Here is a 22,083-nt window from a genome sequence, read left to right on the forward strand (position 1 = left end):
AGGAATTAGCTCTAGCACTTGGCATCAGTGGCAGATAATGATATATAAATAACTTCGTATTTTGTGTAATTGTTCTCATGTGCTGTCTACAAAATAAAATTGCTCTTGCTAAGATCAATAAAGATCTTCTGGTTGTCCAATCCAGTGGTCACTTTTCAGTGCTTTCCTTCCTGACCCTATCTATGTCATTAACAGTCTTGATCATTCTCTCCCTGAATCTTTTCTCCATGCTTCCCTTGACATCATTCCATTCTGACTTTCTTCCCACCTGTCTGGACACATTCCTACTCTCTTTCTGCCTGTCCTTTGGCCACTGTATGGCAGACACTACTGGTTGCCTAACCAACAGTTTTCTCCTCTTGTTCCTTTCTGATGAATCTTGATTTTGTCCAAGATATCCTCCCTTCTCTGAGTGGCAATGCTTTTCCCAAGAGTTAAGCCCAGACCTCTGAGATAAAACCTGATTAGTCTAAACCACTGGTTCTCAAAGTGTGGTCCCAGGACCAGCAGCAGCAGTCTCACCTGAAGAGTTCCAATCATCAAAAATTCAAATTCTCAATATTCAATATCCTGTGATAAACCATAATGGAAAAGAATATTAAAAAGAAGTTTATACACACACACACATCTGAATCACTTTGCTGTACAACAGAAATTAACACAACATTGTAAATCAACTATAATTCAATAAAATTTTTTAAAAATTCAGATTCTCAGAGCTCACGCTAGACCTACTGACCCAGAAGCTCTGGGGATAGGGCCCAGCAATGTGTTATAACAAGCTCTCCAGGTGATGCTGATACAGGTTCAAATCTGAGAACTGCTGGTCCAAGTCAATCACGATGAGTGGTCTTGTTCCTCTTCCTAGTTATGGTATCAGGCATGCACATATGATGACCTTTTTGCTAATGAGACATGAAAGCAAGTCTGCTGGGGGAGGGGTCTTGGAAAGATTTCTTTGCTTCTAAAAGAGGTAAAAGGAAAAGATGCTCCCTCTTCATCTGAAAGACACTGTTGTGCTGGATGTGATGCCTGGGAGTGCTATAGCCAGGCTGGACCATGAAGAGAGCAGCCTAAAGGTAGCAGCAGGTTGAGAATAGCAGAGCAGAAAGATGGACAGGGAATGTTATGAGTTGAATTGTGTCCCCCCTAAAAGATATATTGAAGTCCTTACCCCCAGTACCCCAGAATGTGACCATATTTGAAAATAGGGTTGTTGCATATATAATCAGTTAAGGTCATACTGGAGTAGTGTGGTTCCTAAATCCAGTATGACTGGTGTCCTTGTAGGATGAAAGACACAAAGAAGATGGCCATGTAACAATGGAAGCAAAGATTGGAGTCTGTCCTACAGGTTTCAGAGGGAGCATGGCCCTGCTGACAACTTGATTTTGGACTACTAGCCTCCAGAACTGTGAGACAATAAAATTCCATTTTTTTTTTTTTTTTTTTTTGCAGTACGCGGGCCTCTCACTGTTGTGGCCTCTCCCGTTGCGGAGCACAGGCTCCGGACGCGCAGGCTCAGCAGCCATGGCTCACGGGCCCAGCCGCTCCGCGGAATGTGGGATCTTCCCGGACCAGGTCACGAACCTGTGTCCCCTGCATCGGCAGGCAGACTCTCAACCACTGCGCCACCAGGGAAGCCCAATTCCATTGTTTTAAGCCACCCAGTTTGTGTGACTTTGTTATGACAGCCCTAGGACACTAACACAGGGTCCTTGTGATCTATACAGCTAACCATACAGCCATTCTACCTTGATATCACTTGTTATGTGAAATAACAATTTTTCCTTATTGTTTAAGCTAGTTGGATAGGGTTTTTGTTTTCTTTTTATTTCCAGCTTTATTGAGATAATTGACATAACATTGTGTCAAGCTTAAGGTGTACAACAGAATGATTTGATACACTTATACAAAAATGTGAACTGATTACCATTATAGAATAGAGATTGGCCCATTTGTTAAATTTCTACATTTCATGCTGCAGTTTAAAGTGACCTAAACAATATATCTTCTTTCCAAAACTGAGGACTCCTTACGAATTCCAATTCTTTGAGATAAATTTCTGAGTTAGAATGCCCAGTGGGTCTTCCCTGGAGCTTGAATAAGTTTGTTTGGGAGGAAAAATTTTCCCTTCCTCCCTTCTAGGTTCATCGGCTGGTCTAATAATTACATTGACATAAGACAGAGTAAGTAAGTATCACATTCAATTACCTAAGTATGTACAGCAGCCCCACAAAGACAGACTCAAAGGCAGTCAGGTAATTGAGGCTTATACACCATCCTGAGCTAAGAAGGGGGAAGTGGTCTGGGGCTTCAAAGGGGAGGAAGACAATTCACAGGAAGATGAGAAGAGCAAATGTCTGGTAAACAAAGCTTGTCATGCCACACAGGTAAGTCTTTCTGATATAAAAAATTATTTCTCTCTTTCTGGTACAGGTTCCCTATCTAAATTCTCTTAGGCAGTTAAGGGAGAGGTAAAAAGCTTTTCTTGAGTCTGCTGGGTCTTAATTGCCTTCAACTCAGAACAATCCACATGTGAAAGTAGCACATTTTGGGGTGGTTTTCTGCTACCCCTTCAACTTTTTACACAAGCCCTCACAGTAACCAGAGTCAGGTGACTCTTTTCTTTGGGAAGGCTGTGTGTGTGTGAGCTTAATTGCCGAAGTGGGAAAACAGAATGTTGGAACACAATCCCAACCCTTGGTAATTTTGTATAGCATGTTTCAATTGCCAGTTCACATGTAACCACTCCTTACCTGACAAATTGCTTGACTTGCTAAATGAATGCTTCATTTCACTTACCACCAAGAGGAAATAAACAGTGGCCATGAGTAGAGGTAACATTTTACATCAAACGGAAATTACAAAAACCTCTTCTATGGAGTTATAGGCATCCTCAGCAAGGTTTTATTTATTGAAACATATTTCTATTTTTTTGTTGGTTTCTTGGCTTTTTTGGTTTCTGTTTTTATTCCTTCTGATGATGGAATTAATATATGCATAAAAGGATTAAAATTAAAAAAATTTTTTTTTAAAAATTAAAAAAATTAGGGCTTCCCTGGTGGCGCAGTGGTTGAGAGTCCGCCTGCCGATGCAGGGGACGTGGGTTCGTGCCCTGGTCCGGGAGGATCCCACGTGCCGCAGAGCGGCTGGGCCCGTGAGCCGTGGCCTCTGGACCTGAGCATCCAGAGCCTGTGCTCTGCGACAGGAGAGGCCACGAGAGTGAGAGGCCCGCATACAGCAAAAAAAAAAAAAAAAAAATTAAACATATTAATTTATTAATTAACTTATTTTTGGCTGTGTTAGGTCTTCATTGCTGTGCATGGACTTTCTCTAGTTGTGGCGAGTGCGGGGGCTACTCTTCATTGTGGTGCGTGGGCTTCTCATTGTGGTGGCTTCTCTTGTTGCAGAGCATGGGCTCTGGGTGCGCGGGCTTCAGTAGTTGTGGCATGCGGGCTCAGCAGTTGTGGCTCAGGGGCTCTAGAACGCAGGCTCAGTAGTTGTGGCACACGGGCTTAGTTGCTCTGAGGCCTGTGGGATTTTCCCAGACAAGGGCTCTCACCTGTTTCCCCTGCATTGGCAGGCGCATTCTTAGCCACTGCGCCACCAGGGAAGTCCCAAAAGGATTTTAAAAGATTAGAACATTTGATTTTTTTAATTAAAAAAATTATGTTTTTTTGCAAGGAACCCGTGGCTGATTTCATCTAATTCATGCAGCCTGTACCACTCCTGAATTACATACTGTGCTCACTTTCCCCAAGGAATCAGCCTGTGTAGGACTCAAAGTGTGGCCTTAAGATACTGGGTTAGCCAGCCAAGCCTAGGGTTTCGACACCCCTTGATAAAGAGCTCTTCTGGGCCAAGCGACCAGGACATGCCTGTCATAGAAGGGGCCTCAAACTTTCTCATTACAGCCTCAGTCCTGCCCGGGAACTACAGTGCCACCTCTGCCTCTCCCAGGGTGTAGCACGGCTCTCCAAGTGTCTGGAATTTCTCAGAGAGGTCCTGAAACTCCAGGACCAGGAGGCCTGGTTGAAAGGACAGCATCTTTCCCTGGTAGCAGGACCAACTACATAATTTGCAGACCCAGTACAAAATAAAACAAATTCTTAAGAATTTACAAATCCCTCCTCAACAAATTGTTAAGAATTGCAAGACAGCAACAGCAGAATATTCAGCCAAGTGCAGGACCTTTCTGACCTTGGTTCTCTGTGTGACTGCGCAGTTCACACACCTGTGAAGCTGGCCCAGCCACAACTGTGAGCCTTTCTACGTGTACTTTATTTTATTTTTATTATTATTATTTTTTTATTTTTGGCCACACCACACAGCTTGTGGGAATCTTAGTTCCCCGACCAGGGATCGAACCCAGGTCCCCTTCAGTGGAAGCATGGAGTCTTATCCACTGGACCGCCAGGGAAGTCCCTTTATGTGTGCTTTAAACACATCATTTATTTCATGTTCTTAACCCCATTTTAATGATGAAGACTGAGAGGTTAAGTAACTTTCCCAAGGTCATGCAGTTAGGAAGCGATTTGAGTCTGGATTCACACTCTGCTTCTAAACTGGAAAGCGCCAGCTCTGTTTCCAGGGCAAAGGGTAGACAATCTTCACATTTAACAAAGTCCATTGTTGGTAAACAATGCCTTCTTGTTCTGGAAGGACGGGATGGAATCTTCCCTGATAAGCCTGGACTGCCCACAGCCAGGAAGAACTGCCTAAAGCTACTGCCTCTAATACTATAAAACTGTTTCAAAAGGCTTAAAAACCCTTTCTGCCACTCTGACCTCCCTTGCTTTCGTAGCCTTCATCAGTCACAGCTGAGCGGCTTCCTGGTGCTTGTTTGTATTCTCCTCCACCCCTCCTCCCAAGAAAAATAGCTCTAGGGTGTTTTAAAGCCTTTACTTAGGACAGCTTCACTCCACCCCGCCTCCAGACTGCCTGACCTTCTCCCTCCCGCTGAGCAACCCTCCACCGACATCTTCCTTCACTAGAGCTCTGGCTCCCCCGAAGCACCCCACGTTGGGCCTGCCCTGGAAAAGCGTCCAGGCTTACAGAGACAAAGGTGGGGTGGGGGAGTGGGAGGTGGGAGAGGGGGCTCCTAAAAGCTCACTTCAGAGATGACTCTGGCAGCCCCCCAAGGGAGTTCTTCCACTCCTCTGTGAGCCATCAGGGGCTGAATGGTAAGGAAGAGAGCACTGAGTCCCCAGGTCCAGGATGTCAAGGACAAGGGGAGGGAGGCCACGGAGACCAGGAGCACCCCGCCCCGGGAAGGCCACTGTCTCCAGTTTGGAGTTGATGACTGACATCCTCTGACTTATCTCAGGTTTTTCATTAAAAAAAAAAAAATCAGGGACTTGCCTGGTGGTCCAGTGGTTAAGACTCCACACATCCACTGCAGGGTGCATGGGTTCAATCCCTGGATGGGGAACTAAGGTTCCTGCATGCCATAAATAAATTTAAAAAACATTTTTTAAAAATCACTTTTTAATTTTCACAGTGGATTTTAAGGTGGCAGAACTTTTTACAGGTTCTGTTATGAAGGCACTATAACAACTCACAATACTTTTCAGATTAAAGTAACCAAACTGAGTTTACCTTATTGAAAAGTCTGAACACATTCATATTCACTATTTTTATATCAATATTACATCCCCTGCTGGTCCTGAATTCTTACTATCATTTGTCTCTGTCCAGTCATAATTAAAATGCAGTAAAGGAAGGAGACCCTAGCCAGAAGACACGTGAACTGATGGAATAAAATCTGCCCCGCCACAGAAACCCAAGACTGATGCTGTTGCAGCAAAAATAGAAATGAAGTTTTCCCTCTCCTAAGAACAAAGAAAATGAAGGGAACAGTGAACAGGCTAGAAAAGAAACATAACCTGGCCTGAAAGAGTTAATCACTCCTAGTTTTATTTTAACTGGTACTAATCTGTAGTGTCTGTAACTAGATTTGTACTTCACAAAGCTAACCTATCACTCTTTAACATTGTGTGAATTACATCCTGCACTCCCTTGTAGCAAATCACCCCTTGTAGCTGTTTGCATTTCAGAAAGGAGGTCGAAGGTTGATAACCCAGAGACTAATGGACCAAATTACCGGGTTGCCTGACGCCAGCGGTGACTGTTTTGAAATAATGCAAGAAGAATGCAAGACCTTCACCATTTTGATCCTTATCACTCACTTCGACTGAGAAATCTCCGTATAAGAATCCCTGTAATTCCCTAGGGAAGGGAGGCACAGTTCTTGAGGCACTAGCCTACTGTGTCTTTCTTTTGCCTGGCAAAGAAAATAAAAAAGCCTATTTATCTTTTAAAATAAATTTATTGATTGATTTTTTAATTAATAAATTTATTTATTTATTTTTGGCTGCATTGGGTGTTCATTGCTGCGCACGGGCTTTCTCTAGTTGCATCGAACGGGGGCTACTCTTCATTGCAGAGCACGGGCTTCTCGTTGTGGTGGCTTCTCTTGTTGCGGAGCACGGGATCTAGGTGTGTGGGCTTCAGTAGTTGTGGCACGTGAGCTCAGTAGTTGTGGCTCACGGGCTCTAGAGCACAGGCTTAGTAGTTGTGGCACACGGGCTTAGTTGCACTGTGGCACGTGGGATCTTCCCAGAAAAGGGCTTGAACCCGTTTTCCCTGCATTGGCGATGGATTCTGAACCACTGCGCCACCAGGAAAGTCCCCTCTCTATTTCTTATCTTCCAAATCTCTGTCTCTATATTTTTATTCGGCATCAGTGCACAGGGAGCCAAGATTTTTGCAACAATGCAAAGAATTTCTTGTGGAAGCTGCTTTCTGCTTCGTGCTCCTGCTTCACGGTATTGATTAGTGCACAACACTCTCCTGAGTTTGTGAATACGCACAGCAAAATGTTCTTGACCTCTTCAATGTTGTTATATACCTGTCAACTGAAAAAAAATGCACAACCTAAAAGTCGAGAGTTGTTTTATTCGGTGGACATACTGAGAACTTAAACGTGGGAGACAGGCTCTCAGACAGCTCTCAAGGACAGTTCCTAAGAGGTAAGGGAGGAGCCAGGATTTATAGTTTTTGCAACAAAGACCAGGTAGTGGGAACATCAAAAGATTGCTGTTAATTAAAGAAAAACAGACATCTCAAGTTTAGGAGTTTAGTGCTTTTCTATGTATGGGAAGATGCAAAGTCTGGCTCATTGAAATCATTCCTTTGATATGCACCTCAGCTATCTGGGGCCAGTATCCTATGTCTTCTCATCCTGAGTCTCCTCAGGTTGCACTATCGGGGGTGGCTGTAATGTGGTGGTTTGATGGCTGCAACATCCTGTTTACTGATATGGTAGTGGCATTCTTAGTTCACGCTATTAGCCACCACCATGGTTTGAGGTTGGAGGACAACAGGACAAATTTCGATAGAGAAGTGGGTGCTTTCGGGGTATGACTGCTGGCTCTGCTGTGCTGATGACATGGACTAACACCTCAAACCTCCACAGGCATCTGAAACCTCAAATGGCAGCACATCATCTGTGATCATCTTCCTTAATGAGCAGGATTTATTTATGGCAAAGTTCCAGGTCAGAAAGCCCAAGATTTAGCACCATTCTCCTAAATTTGCACCCTTCACTAATCCTGGTGACCCCCTTGAGTTTGCGTGTGGGGTAGGGGGATATTTCAGACTTACAGGGACCTAGTACTTTATCCACGATGAATTCCTGAGATTCATCACTGTTAGTGGGGGTGGGTGCCATTATTGCCACCGTTGACTAACAAAAAATGCACAACCTAAAAGTTGAAGTTGAGTGTTATGTTTTATTCGGTGGACAAAACTGAGGACTTAAGCCCAGGACACAGCATCTCAGATAAATCTGAGAGACTGCTCCGCAAAGGCAGGGGCAGAGCCAGGATGTTAGAGTTTTTGCAACAAAGACCAGGTAGTTGGAACATTAAAAGAGTGCTGTTAATTAAAGAAACCCAGATATCTCAAGTTAAGGAATTTAGCATTTTTCTATGTATGGGAAGATGCAAGAGTCTGGGGTCACTGAAATCATTCCTTTGATATGCACCTCAGCTACCTGGGGCCAGTATCCTGTGTCTTCTCATCTTGAATTTCCTCAAGGTGCACCATGGGGTGGGGGGTGGGGGGGCTGCAGTGTCTGATGATTTGATGGTGAGCATTATTTTTCTATCCTGAGTTCCCTCAGGGCTCACGGCTGGGGCACCTGTAATGTGATGGCTTGATGGCTGCAACATCCTTTGTTTACTAATATGACAGGCAATATTTTTCATTCACACCACCTTTTCCTGGTCATTGACTACCCAACATCACCCAGACATGACCTCCTCCTTTTTTCTAAAAGGGAAACTTTAAATTAAAGTTTACCCTGAATTAATCAATTCAGTAAACCTTCCCCTAATACGGTACAAGTAATGTACCCCAATCCATAGCCTTCTTTCCTTTGGCTTGCCTGAATAATGAGGAAGGCTTAAATTCTACTTAAATGGCCTTTTCAACAGTCTTTTTAGTCATAAAATAGTCATGCTACAAAAAGTAGCATGTACATAGCCTTAATAATATTAGAATTTATATTATTTTTAATGTCTGTTTAGAAGTACTATAACTTATTTGTATAAATTCTCTTATCAATGATGTTCAGATTGCTTTATACTCATAAAATCTCTGGGCTGAATATCTCTTCATGTCCATTGAAGGGGATCAGAGTATGCCACCCCCAAATATGCCACTTTGGCATAAGAATTATTTTGAGTTGAAAGAATATGAGAAACAGCAAATGCAGGAAGGGCTCTGTGCCCTCCTCCTTTTTACCTAAAAGCAGGACAAATTTCCTGTGAGTGTTATGGAGCAATGGCTCCTGTGTCCATGGCACAGAAAGCCAAACTCTTGACAGAGGGTGTTTACAGCAAAGTAAGGGGTTATTGCAGGGCGCCAAGCAAGGGAGTGGGAAGCAAGTCTCAGATCCAGTCCATCTTGGTCTCTGAGTTGGGGGTGTTTTTAAAGGGAAGAACAAAGAAGCTGGGATTAATTATCATCTGGGATTAATTATCGTCTTGGGACATTTCTATGACATTTTGTAATCATATTTTGGGGAGACAACGTATTTCTGGGTTACAATTCTCTGGCCAGGGGGTTCATGGCTCAGGGGCCTATTAGCTCATCTTGCCCTGGAGAAACAACCCGAGTTTGTATGTTAATGATGATATTTACAACAGCAATTTTTGTACATCAACTATGTTATCTACATATCTACATCAACTATGTTATCTACAACTATGTTATCTACAACAGTTTAGTCATCTGACTCTGGTTGATTAGCATTCAGTTAGCAAAAGATTGTGGTCAAAGGGGACAAAAGAGGGATAGAGGTCAGAAGGGACAAGAAAGGGAATAAAGTTTTGGATAGAGAGATTAATCATAAACTTGGTAAAGGGAACCCACTGTTGGGGGGCTCAGTTTCATGAGAAAGGCACCCTCCCCATACTAGGAGGTGGGGAGCTAACGCTGAGGTGAATATTCACAGACAAATATAACTTCAGCAATCCTTATCTTCCATTAGTTTCCCTCATATATTTACCTTCACGTAATTTACTGCCCTGAGAAGCTCAAACCCCTTTTGTCTCATCACATCTCCAAAAAATATCACTCTTTTTTAAAAATAGTACATAAGCTCTCAGGCCTAATGGCTTCTTTGGGGTTTTCATGTCATTTCTGTGAGGCCTCTCCTATCCATATGAAATAAACCTTTTTCTGTTGTTAATCTGTCATGTGTCAGTTTAATTTGTAGGGCCTCAGTCAATAAACCTAAGAGATTAGAGGAAAATGTTTTTTCCTCCCTTATACCATCTTTGTCCACATAACCAATTATTTCCTTGGACTGAAAATGTCTGTCACGTTTGACATTGATACTTATTGCCAAGTGTACAAAGATTGTAGACATATTCATGCCTACTATCAAAGTATGTTTAAGCATTCTAATGTGCCTAATTGTTTTCTTAGACCCAAATCCCACTGCCTCATGAAGTCTACTCCCACGCACCAGCATCTCTTTCCCTTTTGTGCAATCCTCTCCACCTAGGGTCTGCAGCACTTTGTAGCTGAGCATTTCACTGTTTTCTTGAAAAAAAATTATTATTATTTTTTTTGGCCAAGGGACTTGGCTTGCAGGATCCCAGTTCCCCAACCAGGGATCAAACCTGGGCCCCGGCAGTGAAAGCGCCCAGTACTAACCACTGGGCTGCCAGGGAATTCCCACCGTTAATTCATCAAAAAAAAAAAAAATTCCAGCTTGTATTTGTGCCTGGTCCTATGCAAGTCAGTGGAAATACAAATATTAATTAGACCAAATTGCCACCTTCCAGGAGCTCACAGTCCAGTGGGCATCTAAACCTTGTTGTTAAATGCATATTGTGAGTAGCTGTTGGGGTGGGATGTGGGGTGGGAATTAAAAAATGGATATAATTATTCTCCTGTTAACAATCTGACAGAACAGCACCGGCACAGTAAATGGTGTCTGTTTATGAGTCCCTGGGACTAATAATGAGAGGTGCTCAAATTTACACTCCCCACCCTCCCAAGCGTGGGAATGTAATTACAAAAGCAGAGTAAGTTTCCCAACTAAAAGTACCACTGCTTACTCATCCCAGCAGCTAGAGCATTTGGCCCACCTAGAAGGCACTCAGGAAATATCTGTTGAATGTTGGAGAAATTAATAAATGCATGGATGGATGAACACAGCTTACTATAAGCAAGGAAAAACTGCAATTTTAAGTATTTACAATCTCCCCACGCCTAAAGAGGGCAGATCCTCCTGAAGTTGCCTTTGTTTTGATGATGGGGTGGGGAAGCACTTGGGAGAAACTGATAGGGAATGAAAGGTCCTCTATTACAACAGGAAAGAAAAATCCGGGGAGACAGCTAGGAAGGGGGGAGGAGGAGTTCTTGACAAGAGCAGAGCATGGTTTGGAGAGGAAAGGGGAGATGTGGCAGCTACTAAAAAGAGCAGGTGGGGAGAAATATGTTTTAAGACTTTTAGCAGATCTATTGTGTTATTTGTGATCTTCCCAAGAAGACATTAGTAAAAACAATGTACTCTTCTGTGTCTGGTCAGGACTTGTCTTTTTTTTTGTGGTACGCGGGCCTCTCACTGTTGTGGCCTCTCCTGCTGCGGAGCACAGGCTCCGGACGCGCAGGCTCAGCGGCCATGGCTCACGGGCCCAGCTGCTCCGCGGCATGTGGCATCTTCCCGGACCGGGGCACGAACCTGTGTCCCCTGCATCAGCAGGCGGACTCCCAACCACTGGGTCACCAGGGAAGCCCAGGACTTGTCTTTTGAATGTGGGAAGGTATCAAGCCGGGCCCAGCGTGAGAGCAGGGACAGTGTGGGAGGCCTAGGGTCCTTTGTGTTTACACGCACCTTGCGTGTTCGAGAATCATGGACTAGAACTCTCTTGCTGAGTCAGAGCTGTGATTTGGTCGCTCAAGACAGAAGGCGGGGAACACGAATGAATTGTAGAATTACAGTGGTGAGGAGGGACGGGGATGACTTCATTTGGCCCCAGGAGGGGTGTGTTGTGGGTAAGTAGTGATTCTCAGCCTGTTTGCTTAGTCCAGTGCCTGGCACCTAACAAGAGGTCGGAATGTATCTGCGACTGGTTGAATCCTACAGAATAAAGGAGGGGACGGATTACAGAAATCGGCGATTATTATCCCATTGTAGAGATGAAGACACCGAGTCCTGAAGGTGACTCTAACCAGACCTCTTGGCGGTCAGGGCAGAGTCAACGCCCTAGTCGCCGTCCTGGCTCCCATTGCCACCCGCCCCCGCTCCCACAGGCCTCCCGCCACAGGCGCCCCACCCACCCCATAATTCCGGATTCCGCTCCGCCCCCTCAAAGCAGTTCCGGTTCCCGAGGCTGGAAGACGCGGCCCTGAACGGTGTTGCGGTAAGACCGCGCAGCGAGGGCCCGCAAAACCACTGGGCCCGGCAACAGCGGGCCCAGGCGTCAGCGGGCCCTTATTTCTCGGACATTACACCGGACGTTACGCGCCCGCCATTTACCTCACGAAAGCCAGAGGTTCCGGCTTGAGGGTGACGCCATTTCCGGGGCTGGGCGAGCAGGCGAAGGCCGGAAAGGACTCCAGCCTCGCTTTGTGGCTGGGAGGAGCCAAGGAGGGCCCGCTCGGTATTTCCGGGTTTCTTGCTGGAGGGACCGGGAGTTTAGGAGAGGCGGTGTCACGAGTAGACTTGCTGGATTTGGCAAAAAAAAAAAAAAAAATGCAGGGCGTCCAGTTAAACTTGAATTTTTAGATAGACAACAAATAATTTTTTAGTATAGGTATGCCCCAAATATTGTACGGAACGTATTTACATTAAAAAAATTCCTAATTTATCTGAAATTCAAATTTAACTGGACGTCCGGTATCTTATCTGGCTACCTTACTCTTGGGCGCCCCCTGCCCTGGGCTCTAATATCCAGTGGCAAAGCTGGTATCCTCTAGGCCTGTATCCATCAGGGAAACAGGTAACAAATTTCGCCCAGACTGTCAGAATCAGCTATCGCTACCTATGCCGCTTTTAGCGCCAATCCTAATGGGCCAGCCTCACGAGACCCCGGCAACAGCTGGGCCCATTTTGAGTCCCCATGGCAGCGCCCCCTGTGTTCCCTTTCACGGCTGGAGTCAGGCGCGGTTTGTCTTCTCTTGTGGGAAAGCTGAGCTCCATGTAGGCTAAGTGGCCAGAGGCTAGAAGTTGCCAGGTTTTTTTAGTATGGGATAAAGTGATGTTTGGAGTCCAGATTTTCAGTGTTAACAGTGGACAGCTTCAGAGAGCCCAGGGATGTCAAGGGGAGAGCATTAGTCTCATCTCACCTCTCGTTTTGCTCGTGAGACCCAGTGAGAGAAATGGAGTTGTCCCTGTGGTAGAGCTGGAGCCTGATTCCCAGCCTCCTTCCCCTGCTCTGTCCACACTTGCTGCTGCAGTCAGCTGGCAGCATTTATGGTGGGCATTTATTAAAGTAATGCCTTTTTACAGATGAGCTCTTGGGGGCTTTATTGTCCCTAAACTCCGCTACAGCCTCTTGACCTTCACCTTAAAGCTTTTTTAGCCTTTACTGTGCCCGGTAGGGAAAATGACTATTTGGCCTCAGCTGGGGAAGCCTGCCCTTTGCCTACTCTAGCCATGCTGCTCTCACCCCTGTGGGTGGTGTGAGCCAAGACTTGTTATGCAGAGCCAAAGGCATGTTCTTGGCATGGGTGGGTCTGACCGTGTAGGTGGAAGGGCATCCTTTTCTGTCTTGCAGATTGGGCCCAATGGTATGTGGGGTCATGTGGCGTCTAAGGACTTCTTCAGGGTTCTACTATAGGCCAGGCTTTGCTGCCACTTCTGATTTGAACCTGAACCTGTTGCTGGACTCACCCTGAGTGCTGGGATTCTTTGGGCTGTGTGCCCCGAGGATGTGCCTGGACCTGCCTGTCGGTGTCCCAGCAAACCTACAGCCTCCCTACACAGACCTAGCCTTTCCAGGCTCCTCAGCCCAGACCCATGAGCTAATGAAATAGAGCAGGCTGTGTGCTCTAGAGCCCGCGAGCCACAACTACTGAAGCCTGCGTGCCTAGAGACCATGCTCCGCAACAAGGGAAGCCACTGCAATGAGAAGCCCGCGCACTGCAACAAAGAGTAGCCCCTGCTCGCCGCAACAAAGACCATGTGGTCGCCGCAACAAAGACCATGCGCAGCAACAAAGACAGCCAAAAATAAATTAATTAATTAAAAAAAAAGAGAGGGCGGGCTGGAGGTCACTGGGCTCAAGGTCAGTTGGTGGGACAGCCAGCAGCTTTGTAGCAACAGAAGTGGTAAAGAGGCAAGGAAGGAGTGCCAGAAAGGGGAGTTGCCCGGGCAAGGCTCAGAAGTGCAGGGGGTGGAAAAGGGGTGGGGTGGGAGCCCACTGATAGTAATTTCTTCTTCTGTGAATGATTAGCTCTCAGCTGAAGTGGGTGATCTAGGAGGAGGGCTCAGCTAACAGGACCTCTGGACTCTGGGCAGAGTGTCCAGAGGGCTGGCATGTGGCCTGTGGAAGAGGAGAACATGGTTGGGTGGCAGGCCTGGGCTCAGAAGACTGGACTGGAGTGAGATCAGGCAGCTGTGGGCCTTAGGAAATCTCCTTGGACTGGCAGATGGCCTATTCTTGCAGCAGCAGCTGTGGGGTCCACTGGCCCTGAGCCCTCAGAGCCGTGGCTGTGGGGAGCCTCCTGTCTGGCCTTGCAACGGTCTAACTAGTGCTTTCTTCCCCCTAGGCAGCCATGGATGCCAGGTGGTGCTGAGAGCAGTGGGGCATGGCTGCAGCCCTGCAGGTCCTGCGTCACTTGGCCCGAGCCCCCTTGAGACCACTCCTCTGGGGGTGCCCATTGGCCCGGCTGGCCAGTAGCATGGCCCTGGCAGAGCAGGCACAGCAGCTGTTTGAGAGCACTGTGGGTGCCGTGCTGCCGGGCCCCATGCTGCAGCGGGCACTGTCTTTGGACCCTGACAGTGGGCAGCTGAAGGTGAGGGACCGGAGCTTTCAGCTGCAGCAAAACCTCTACCTGGTGGGCTTTGGCAAGGCTGTCCTGGGCATGGCAACTGCAGCTGAGGAGCTCTTGGGCCAGCATCTTGTGCAGGGCGTGATCAGCGTTCCCAAGGGGATCCGTGCTGCCATGGAGAGTGCTGGCAAGCAGTAAGGAGCCTTGGGGGGCTGCTCCTATGTGGAGGGGAACCTGGGCCCAGACTCAGGCTGGATCGGGGCTTCCTTCCTTCACCAGCTTCCATTTTCTTCTGGGACTGGCCTGGCTCCAGGGTGGGTGTCAGTGGGTGTCCTTTTTAATGTCCCCTTCACCTGTACATCTGGGAAATCAGGTGGGAAGAGGAGCCCACCCCATATCTTGCTCTCCGTTCTCTCTCCCCTGAGGGAGATGCTGTTGAAGCCACACAGCCGTGTCCAGGTATTCGAGGGCGCGGAGAACAACCTGCCGGACCGAGATGCCTTGCGGGCTGCTCTGGCCATCCGGCAGCTGGCTGAAGGCCTCACAGCTGATGACCTGCTGCTTGTGCTCATCTCAGGTGTGGGTGCCAGATTGGCTCAGGACAGTGTGTTGATGGGGGGTGGGGGTTTCCAAATATCAGGCCTGCAAGAAGCTGTTGGTCTGAGCTCTCAAGGTCACAGGACAAGGGAGCAGTAAAGAGCCTGGATGGCTTAGTCCTTGGTGGCCTCCTGTGAGCTGTGGGGTCCTCCCCTTGACTGACCTTGTTGGATAACCGTGAGAGGGCACCCAGGGAGCACCTCACTCAGGCCTTGCCAGGAAAATGTCTCTGTTGCTGCTGTCTGTACCATTGTCACCTGGGGCTAGAACCCTGGTTTCCAGCTCTCTCAGAGTCTCCACCCTTGTTCTCCGCTGTCTCCTCTAGGTCTGCTTCCTTTTCCAAGCTGTTAAGGAATAGTTCTTCCAGTGTCTGCTGGGACCTGGGCTACCCCAAAGCAGGGTTCAACCTGGGTGTGGTGACTGTGCACACATTCACTGTATGTCCACACGGGGGCACCCTAGCCCCTCTTTCTAGCCTCCTCTTTTCTAGCCTAATATGAGCACTGACTGCCTGCTCCCCCGGGTAGGGAAGTCCCTTTGTCATCCATCCCCTCTGCCCAGCGTCTTCATTGTCTCTGCAGGTGGGGGCTCGGCCCTGCTGCCCGCCCCCATTCCACCTGTCACACTGGAGGAGAAGCAGACACTCACCAAGCTGCTGGCGGCCCGTGGAGCCACCATCCAGGAGCTGAACACCATCCGGAAGGCCCTGTCCCAGCTCAAGGGTGGGGGGCTGGCTCAGGCCGCCTACCCTGCCCAGGTGCGTGGGTCTCTTCTTCCCCAGGCAGCTCTGGGCTGGTGGAGCCAGGCCCACGTGTGCCAGGGAGATGAAGGGCAGAGGCCTGGTACAGGAGTCCACAGGGCTAGGTGTTTTGCACACCCACTTGAGAGGGGTTAGAAGTGGGTGAGGAAGTGCACTGGGTGGTGTAAGGACGTGTGGATAGGTGGAGGCAGTTTGATCTCATGGGCCCTGGGGCAAGGATCAGGTGGGACTGAGCCTTGCCTCTGCGACCCCTCCCCAGGTGGTGAGCCTGATTCTGTCAGACGTGGTGGGGGACCCTGTGGAGGTGATTGCCAGCGGCCCCACCGTGGCCAGCATCCACAGTGTGCAAGATTGCCTGCACATCCTCAATCGCTATGGCCTTCGTGCTGCCCTGCCACGTTCTGTGAAGACTGTGCTGGCTCGGGCTGACTCTGACCCCCATGGGCCACACACCTGTGGTCATGTCCTCAATGTGATCATTGGCTCCAATGCACTGGCACTGGCTGAGGCTCAGAAGCAGGCCGAGGCGCTGGGATACAGGGCTGTGGTGCTGAGCACAGCTATGCAGGGAGATGTGAAAAGTGTAGCCCAGTTCTATGCACTGCTGGCCCGAGTGGCTGGAACCCGCCTCACCATGCCTGGGGCTGGAGCCTCTGTGGAGGAGGATGAACAACTCTATGAACTGGCGGCTGAGCTCCAGCTCCCAGACCTGCAGCTGAAGGAGGCTCTGGAGGCCATGGTGGGCACTCGGGGCCCGGTCTGCTTGCTGGCTGGTGGTGAGCCCACAGTGCAGTTGCAGGGCTCAGGCAAGGGTGGCCGGAACCAGGAACTGGCCCTGCGTGTTGGAGCAGAGCTGGGACGGTGGCCGTTGGGGCCTATTGATGTGCTATTTTTGAGCGGTGGCACTGATGGGCAGGATGGGCCCACAGAGGCAGCCGGGGCCTGGGTCAGGCCTGAGCTTACCAGCCAGGCCGCCGCCCAGGGTCTGGACGTTGCCGCCTTCCTAGCCCACAATGACTCACATACCTTCTTCTGTCGCTTCCAGGGTGGGGCACACCTGCTGCACACGGGGCTGACTGGCACCAATGTCATGGACGCCCACCTCCTGTTCCTGCAGCCGCGGTGATATTGTAGGTCATGTTTTGGGAACCTAGAGGAGGCCTGCAGGGCAGCGTCCTGGAGCAGACCAGGTTTGGTCCCCAGGGCCTCCCCAGGCTTTAGGGCCTCTCCTCTCCTTGGCCCTAGCTACATGGTTGTCCCTCACACCTCCCAACCAGGGCCTCTGCTTTGTGTCCAACTCCTCAACCAGACAGGCAGATGGGGGTTCTCTTCCACCCCTACTTTTTCAGCCGTGGCAGCAGGTACCCCTGAGGACCAGGACGAGCCCCTAGGCCAATTTGCTGCTCCCATTGTTTTCCCCCAGGCAGCCCCTCTGCTCAGCTCCTGAGCCTGTTTCTTCTGTGGGGTGAAACAGGAAGGACTGAAAATAAAAAGGACCACACTATGGGTTCTCAGTGCTTCTTCCCTCACAGCAAAGGTTAGCAGGGAGCTGCTGGGAAGGGGAATGGTGTTGGGCAGCAGCTCCTGTGCCAGGGCCCTGCAGGAGTTCTCCGTAACCATCTCTGCAGGGCACTTGCTTCACTTAAACAGGAGCTTGGGAGGGTTGAGCGTGGCTCCCAACATGCTTGATGTGGGTGAGCAGAGACCCCAGGGAGGACAGGCCTAAGAACTTTAGTCTGTGAGGTCTGGGAGGGACTGGCCACCCATCCAACTGTCACTCTCCCCTGTGGCATCCCTGCTGAGGTCTCTCCACCCTGTTATGGAGTGCCTCTCTGGGCACATGCTTACTGCCTGCCGCCAAGGACTTTCTTCTGTCTTTGGACAGCCCTTAGCCAGACTGTACTTTCTTTGGTTGATAAACCCCTATTTATCCAGGGGTTACCCTCAGCCACACAGGACACTGGGTGTTGTTTCCTTGTGCCAGACCCATTTTCCCAGGCTGAACCACTCCCTGCCCTCAGAGCCTTTAGCTGTTTCTCTGGGAACACAGTCCAGTTCCTGGTGCCAGCCTGCAGTGGGGGTCTCCAGTGCTGGGATGGTGGGTCAGAGCAGTGGTGGGGTCCAGCAGCCCCTCTCCCCTTCTCCTGTTATGGCTGCCTGGGAAGAGGCCAGTGGGGAGGGGAGCAACAGAGGAAGGGCTTCCTTAGCCAGGCTAGCAGACTGCCCTGGGAGAGGGTGGGGCCGCTGTCCTGGCTCTCCTTGGGCCCCCTTGTTCAGTGTTCGAGCCCTCCGCTGGCTGCCCCCGCCGTGCGCCACGGCTCCAATCCCTATATGAGTGAGCAGTAGAATCACATAGGAATAAAAAGCCATAGAGAACAGCGAGGCCTGGGGCTGTTCCTGCTGGCCTCCTCCTCCATCCCAGCCGTGCCCTCCTCTCTGAGGGTGTGAGGGGCTCTGGGCCAGGGCTGGTGTGCCCTGCTCCTGGGAAGAGCCTCCCTTCTCTACTTGGGCTCCAGATGGTGCAGCTTGCAGGTGGTTCCTGGTGGGCTGGGGATGGGGAGGGAGGTGAGCAGGTGAGCCGGGTGCTGGGGTCCAGGGAGATTTAGGGGAGAGGGGAATTCATACCCCTCTGTGATGCAGGGGCTCCATTTCCTTCTGTCCTGGTGGGAGGTTTCTTCCGGCAGGGGTGGGGATGTCATAGTCTTAGGGGCTACTGTCCCTGCATGGCTGTGCCTGTGCCCCGGTGCTCCTCTGGCACCCTCTAGATATGCCCTGTTCCTGCTTCAGTCCTTGCCCTCCGGGGCATGAGGATTAGCACTGGGTGTCAAGTTCCCAGCAACAGCAGGATAAGAGGGTTGGGGCTGTGGCAGAGGGCCTGTCTGCCATGTCCCCAGCATGTGCATGCGTATGTGTGGTGGCATGTGAGCGTGCAGGTGTTGGTGTTGGCATCGCAGGAGGGGGAACGCATCTGTGTGTGTACACGGAGGTCCTCAGCACGGGCTGTGCTGTGCTGCTTCCTGTGCGCATAGCTGCTTACACACCTGCTGAGGGGTGAGGGAGTGGGGTCTTGCCAGAGTCTCCCCCTGCCACCTTGTCCCCTGCCCTGGGCCTGTGTTTGTGGGGGCTGGAGGCCAGAGGCTGGATTGGGCCTAACCCATTAGATTTGCCCATTTGGTAACCCCAAGATGAGAACGGATATATTTGGCTGCAATCTGGATGAAAATATGAGATAAAGCCTACATGGTGAATGTTCTGTAGGACTTATTATTTGCTCCATAAATGTCAATTATGTGTCACAATAACTGCTCCCGTCCTGTGGCTCTTGGCTTCCGTCTGTCCCCACTTGGGTTCCTGCTGCCCTCGTTCCCACCTCATCTCCATCCCCGGCAGCTTTCCCTGGCTGCTGCCTTCACAGGCCCTTCCATTCTCTGCACTTGACATGAACTGAGAGCAGCTGGGCAATGGGCCTGGCCAGCCTTTAGGTGTCTGCCAATCCAAATCCATTTGTTTTATAGCTGGTGAAACAGAGAGGGAAGGTGGCTTGTCTGGGGCTGCATAGCAAGTCTGCCACAGAACCAGAATGAGAGCCTGGTTGGGACCTGCTTGACTATCCTCTTCCTACCCTCTGGGGCTTAGAGACCCTAGGGCCTGTCAAGGGCTCAGCCAGAGCCAGAGATCCACTCCTGCTTCCCTGCTGCCCTGCCAAGGGCTTGGGGATGGTGACGTGACCATGGCTGGTCTCTTTAGGGGTCCTTAGAACAGATTTGTCAGTCCCTCTTGGCTTAGATTTCACAGCTCCATTGTGTGTGTGATTTGGCAAAAAGCCACGTGTGGTGGGTTTCCACACGAAGGTGTGTGCCTGCATCTGTGTGCACATCTGTGTGTGTGCTCTGAGACGTGTCGGCGTGTGTGTCCAGTTCAACCCACGGTCACTGAGTGGGCCTCAGAGCCATGCTCTGAGTGGGGTGGGGGACACACACAGTTTGGTGTGGTTAGAATGTTGGGGAGACGGTGATGCAAGAAACGCAAGGAGGCCATAAAGGCTGGCAGAGGCCAATTGGCAAAAGGTCTCGTGTGCCTGGCTGAAGGGGTTGCACTTCACACTGACAGTGGTGGCAGGCCCCACAAGGAGTTTTTGGCAAGGAGTGATGCCAGGAGGCTGTCTTAGGACTTTGATGCTGAGGCCATCCTTACCATGGGGGTGGGGGGTGGGTGGAAGAGGTGCGGCATGTAGGAGAGAGGTGCATCACCAGGCCCGGCAACCCCCTCCCACCTCCTCCCTGCCCACTCCTCTGCAGCCTCATTCCGGCAGCCTTCAGCCAGGCCAGGCATCCCTTTGGATGCCCACTTTGGAACCAAGGTTGGAAGCCGTGGCTCAAACACCCCTGGGAGTAACCTAGCCCCTCTGTTGCTGGGAATGCCTTCAGGGCACGAGGATTTGTGGGGCAGAGAGCCTGGGCAGCGAGTGGACTTTGGTGAGCATAGGCACCCCACCGCATGTAGGGTCTCACCAAGGTGGCAGTTAAAAGACCTGGAAGGAGCCCTGGAGTGGGAGTCGGGTCCTAGGTCCTTATCTTGGCCGTGCCAGCCTCCTTTCTCCAGGCCTTGGTTTTCCCCTCTGTTTAATGGGACAACATCCTTATCTTGCTTACCTCTCTGGGGAGGTGTCGGCCGCAGATGGATGTAGATAGGAAAGCTCTGTGGAAGGGGGTCAGGGACAGAGGGAGAGAAGGGAGAGGTATTGGCCTCTTCCAAGGAGAAGCTCAGGGAGTTCTTGTCTCAGGGAGGCCCCTTCTTCCAGGCAGGGTCGGGGTTGAGCCGGCGATGTCTTGGTGCTCACTGACTGAGGCCGAGTGAGTGACTACTGCCCTCTGGCACTGGACTGGCACTGGCAGGGTGTGGTATTTGAGTCTTTAATGGCTGCTGGGGTGCACAGTGCCATGCGAGATCACAGAGCCGGGGGGGGGGATCAACTGGAGCTAGAGTAAGCTGACTCAGCCTTCGAGAGAGAGCCCCTCAGGGTTTAGAAAAACAGGTGGGGCAGCCTGATCCCTCTGGGTCTGGATCACGTGTGAGGGACCTGATGAGGCCCAGGCTGCGTGGGGGAGAACTGGCTTGACCCCAGGCCAGGAGTCCCTAGCTGGGTGAGAGGAATCCGGTGTGCTAGGGGAGGACAGGGGTTGAGTAGGGGCGGGGGGAACACTGACACGCCCTGAGTGGTGGGGAAGCCAGTGGCCTAGGTGGGCTGTCGCTTGAGAGATAGGGCCACAGAGCTGGGGTGAGCTCTGCCCAGGCTGGGAGGGTTGGCCTTTCTCCCTGAGACAGGGATGTCTGACGGTCAACCCCTCCCTAGGCAACCTGAAGGCCAGTCGTGAAGCTTTGCTGTCCTGCTTCCCTGGCTCGGGCTGCCCTGTTCTGGAGAGGCTGTGTGGGGTGGGCTCGGGGCCCCCGGGTCTGATGCCCCCTCTCTCTACAGGTTGCTCCGTCTGGGAGGGGCTGTTGCCAGCTCAGATATGGAGGCTCTGTCCAGGGAGAGTTTGCCCCCAGAAACAAGTGCCCCATCTACCCAGTCCTAGTGGGAAAAATGCCCCTCACAGCTCTGCCTCATGGGATCACTACCCACCATGATCTTGTCCACAGCTGCCTCCTGGGCGTTTAAGGAGCTGTAGGATCTGGCCCTGCCCTAGCCAGATAGCCAGGGTCTGGCCCCCAAGATGCACCCCAGTGGGAATCCCCCCACCCTTTCCCTCATACTCCTGGCCTTTCCTGCCCCTCCTCTGGCGGCCTGCAGAGCCTCCCTGCTCGCCTCTTTGGGGAAGTGTGAGAGGCACCCTCTGTCCTCATCCAGTGCTGTCTCTCTATCCCCAGCTCCAGCTGAGAAGGGGGTGGGGCCCATGGCACTGGCTCCTGCCCCTTCCATCCACTCCCACCCACCTAGTCAGCGTCAGGGTCTCTGGATCACTGTGTAGCCCTGGGTCATGTCCAGTACTCACACTTAAGCCTTTACTCAAGAGCCAGGGCTCCGTTTCCACCTGTTCTCTCCCAGCTGCCCACCACCCCCATCAAGGCATTCCTCCCTGTCCTGTTCCGTTCACCCCAGGAAGCTGACCGCAGGAACATGTGAGCTTGGACCTGAATCCCTACTGATTGCAACTCTGGGTAAAGCTGTCCTGGGGACCCCATCTTGGGGGAGCTGGTCAGAGACCCAT

At 50.6% G+C, this 22,083-nt stretch overlaps 1 protein-coding gene across 1 annotated transcript; it reads left to right on the forward strand.

The window, feature by feature from the left end:
- Positions 1-11,869: 11,869 nt before the first annotated feature.
- Positions 11,870-19,816, forward strand: GLYCTK (glycerate kinase). Its single transcript, XM_022572944.2, has 5 exons — positions 11,870-11,945; positions 14,296-14,711; positions 14,943-15,094; positions 15,696-15,871; positions 16,134-19,816. Exons 2-5 carry the CDS (start codon positions 14,335-14,337, stop codon positions 16,998-17,000), a joined length of 1,572 nt encoding a protein of 523 aa, XP_022428652.1. The 5' UTR covers positions 11,870-11,945; positions 14,296-14,334; the 3' UTR covers positions 17,001-19,816.
- The last annotated feature ends 2,267 nt before the right edge of the window (positions 19,817-22,083 follow it).

The sequence above is a fragment of the Delphinapterus leucas genome, chromosome 10, assembly GCF_059928025.1.
Source record: "Delphinapterus leucas isolate spDelLeu-1000000601 "Yukka" chromosome 10, BTC_Dleu_Yukka2, whole genome shotgun sequence".
NCBI classification, from domain to species: domain Eukaryota; kingdom Metazoa; phylum Chordata; class Mammalia; order Artiodactyla; family Monodontidae; genus Delphinapterus; species Delphinapterus leucas.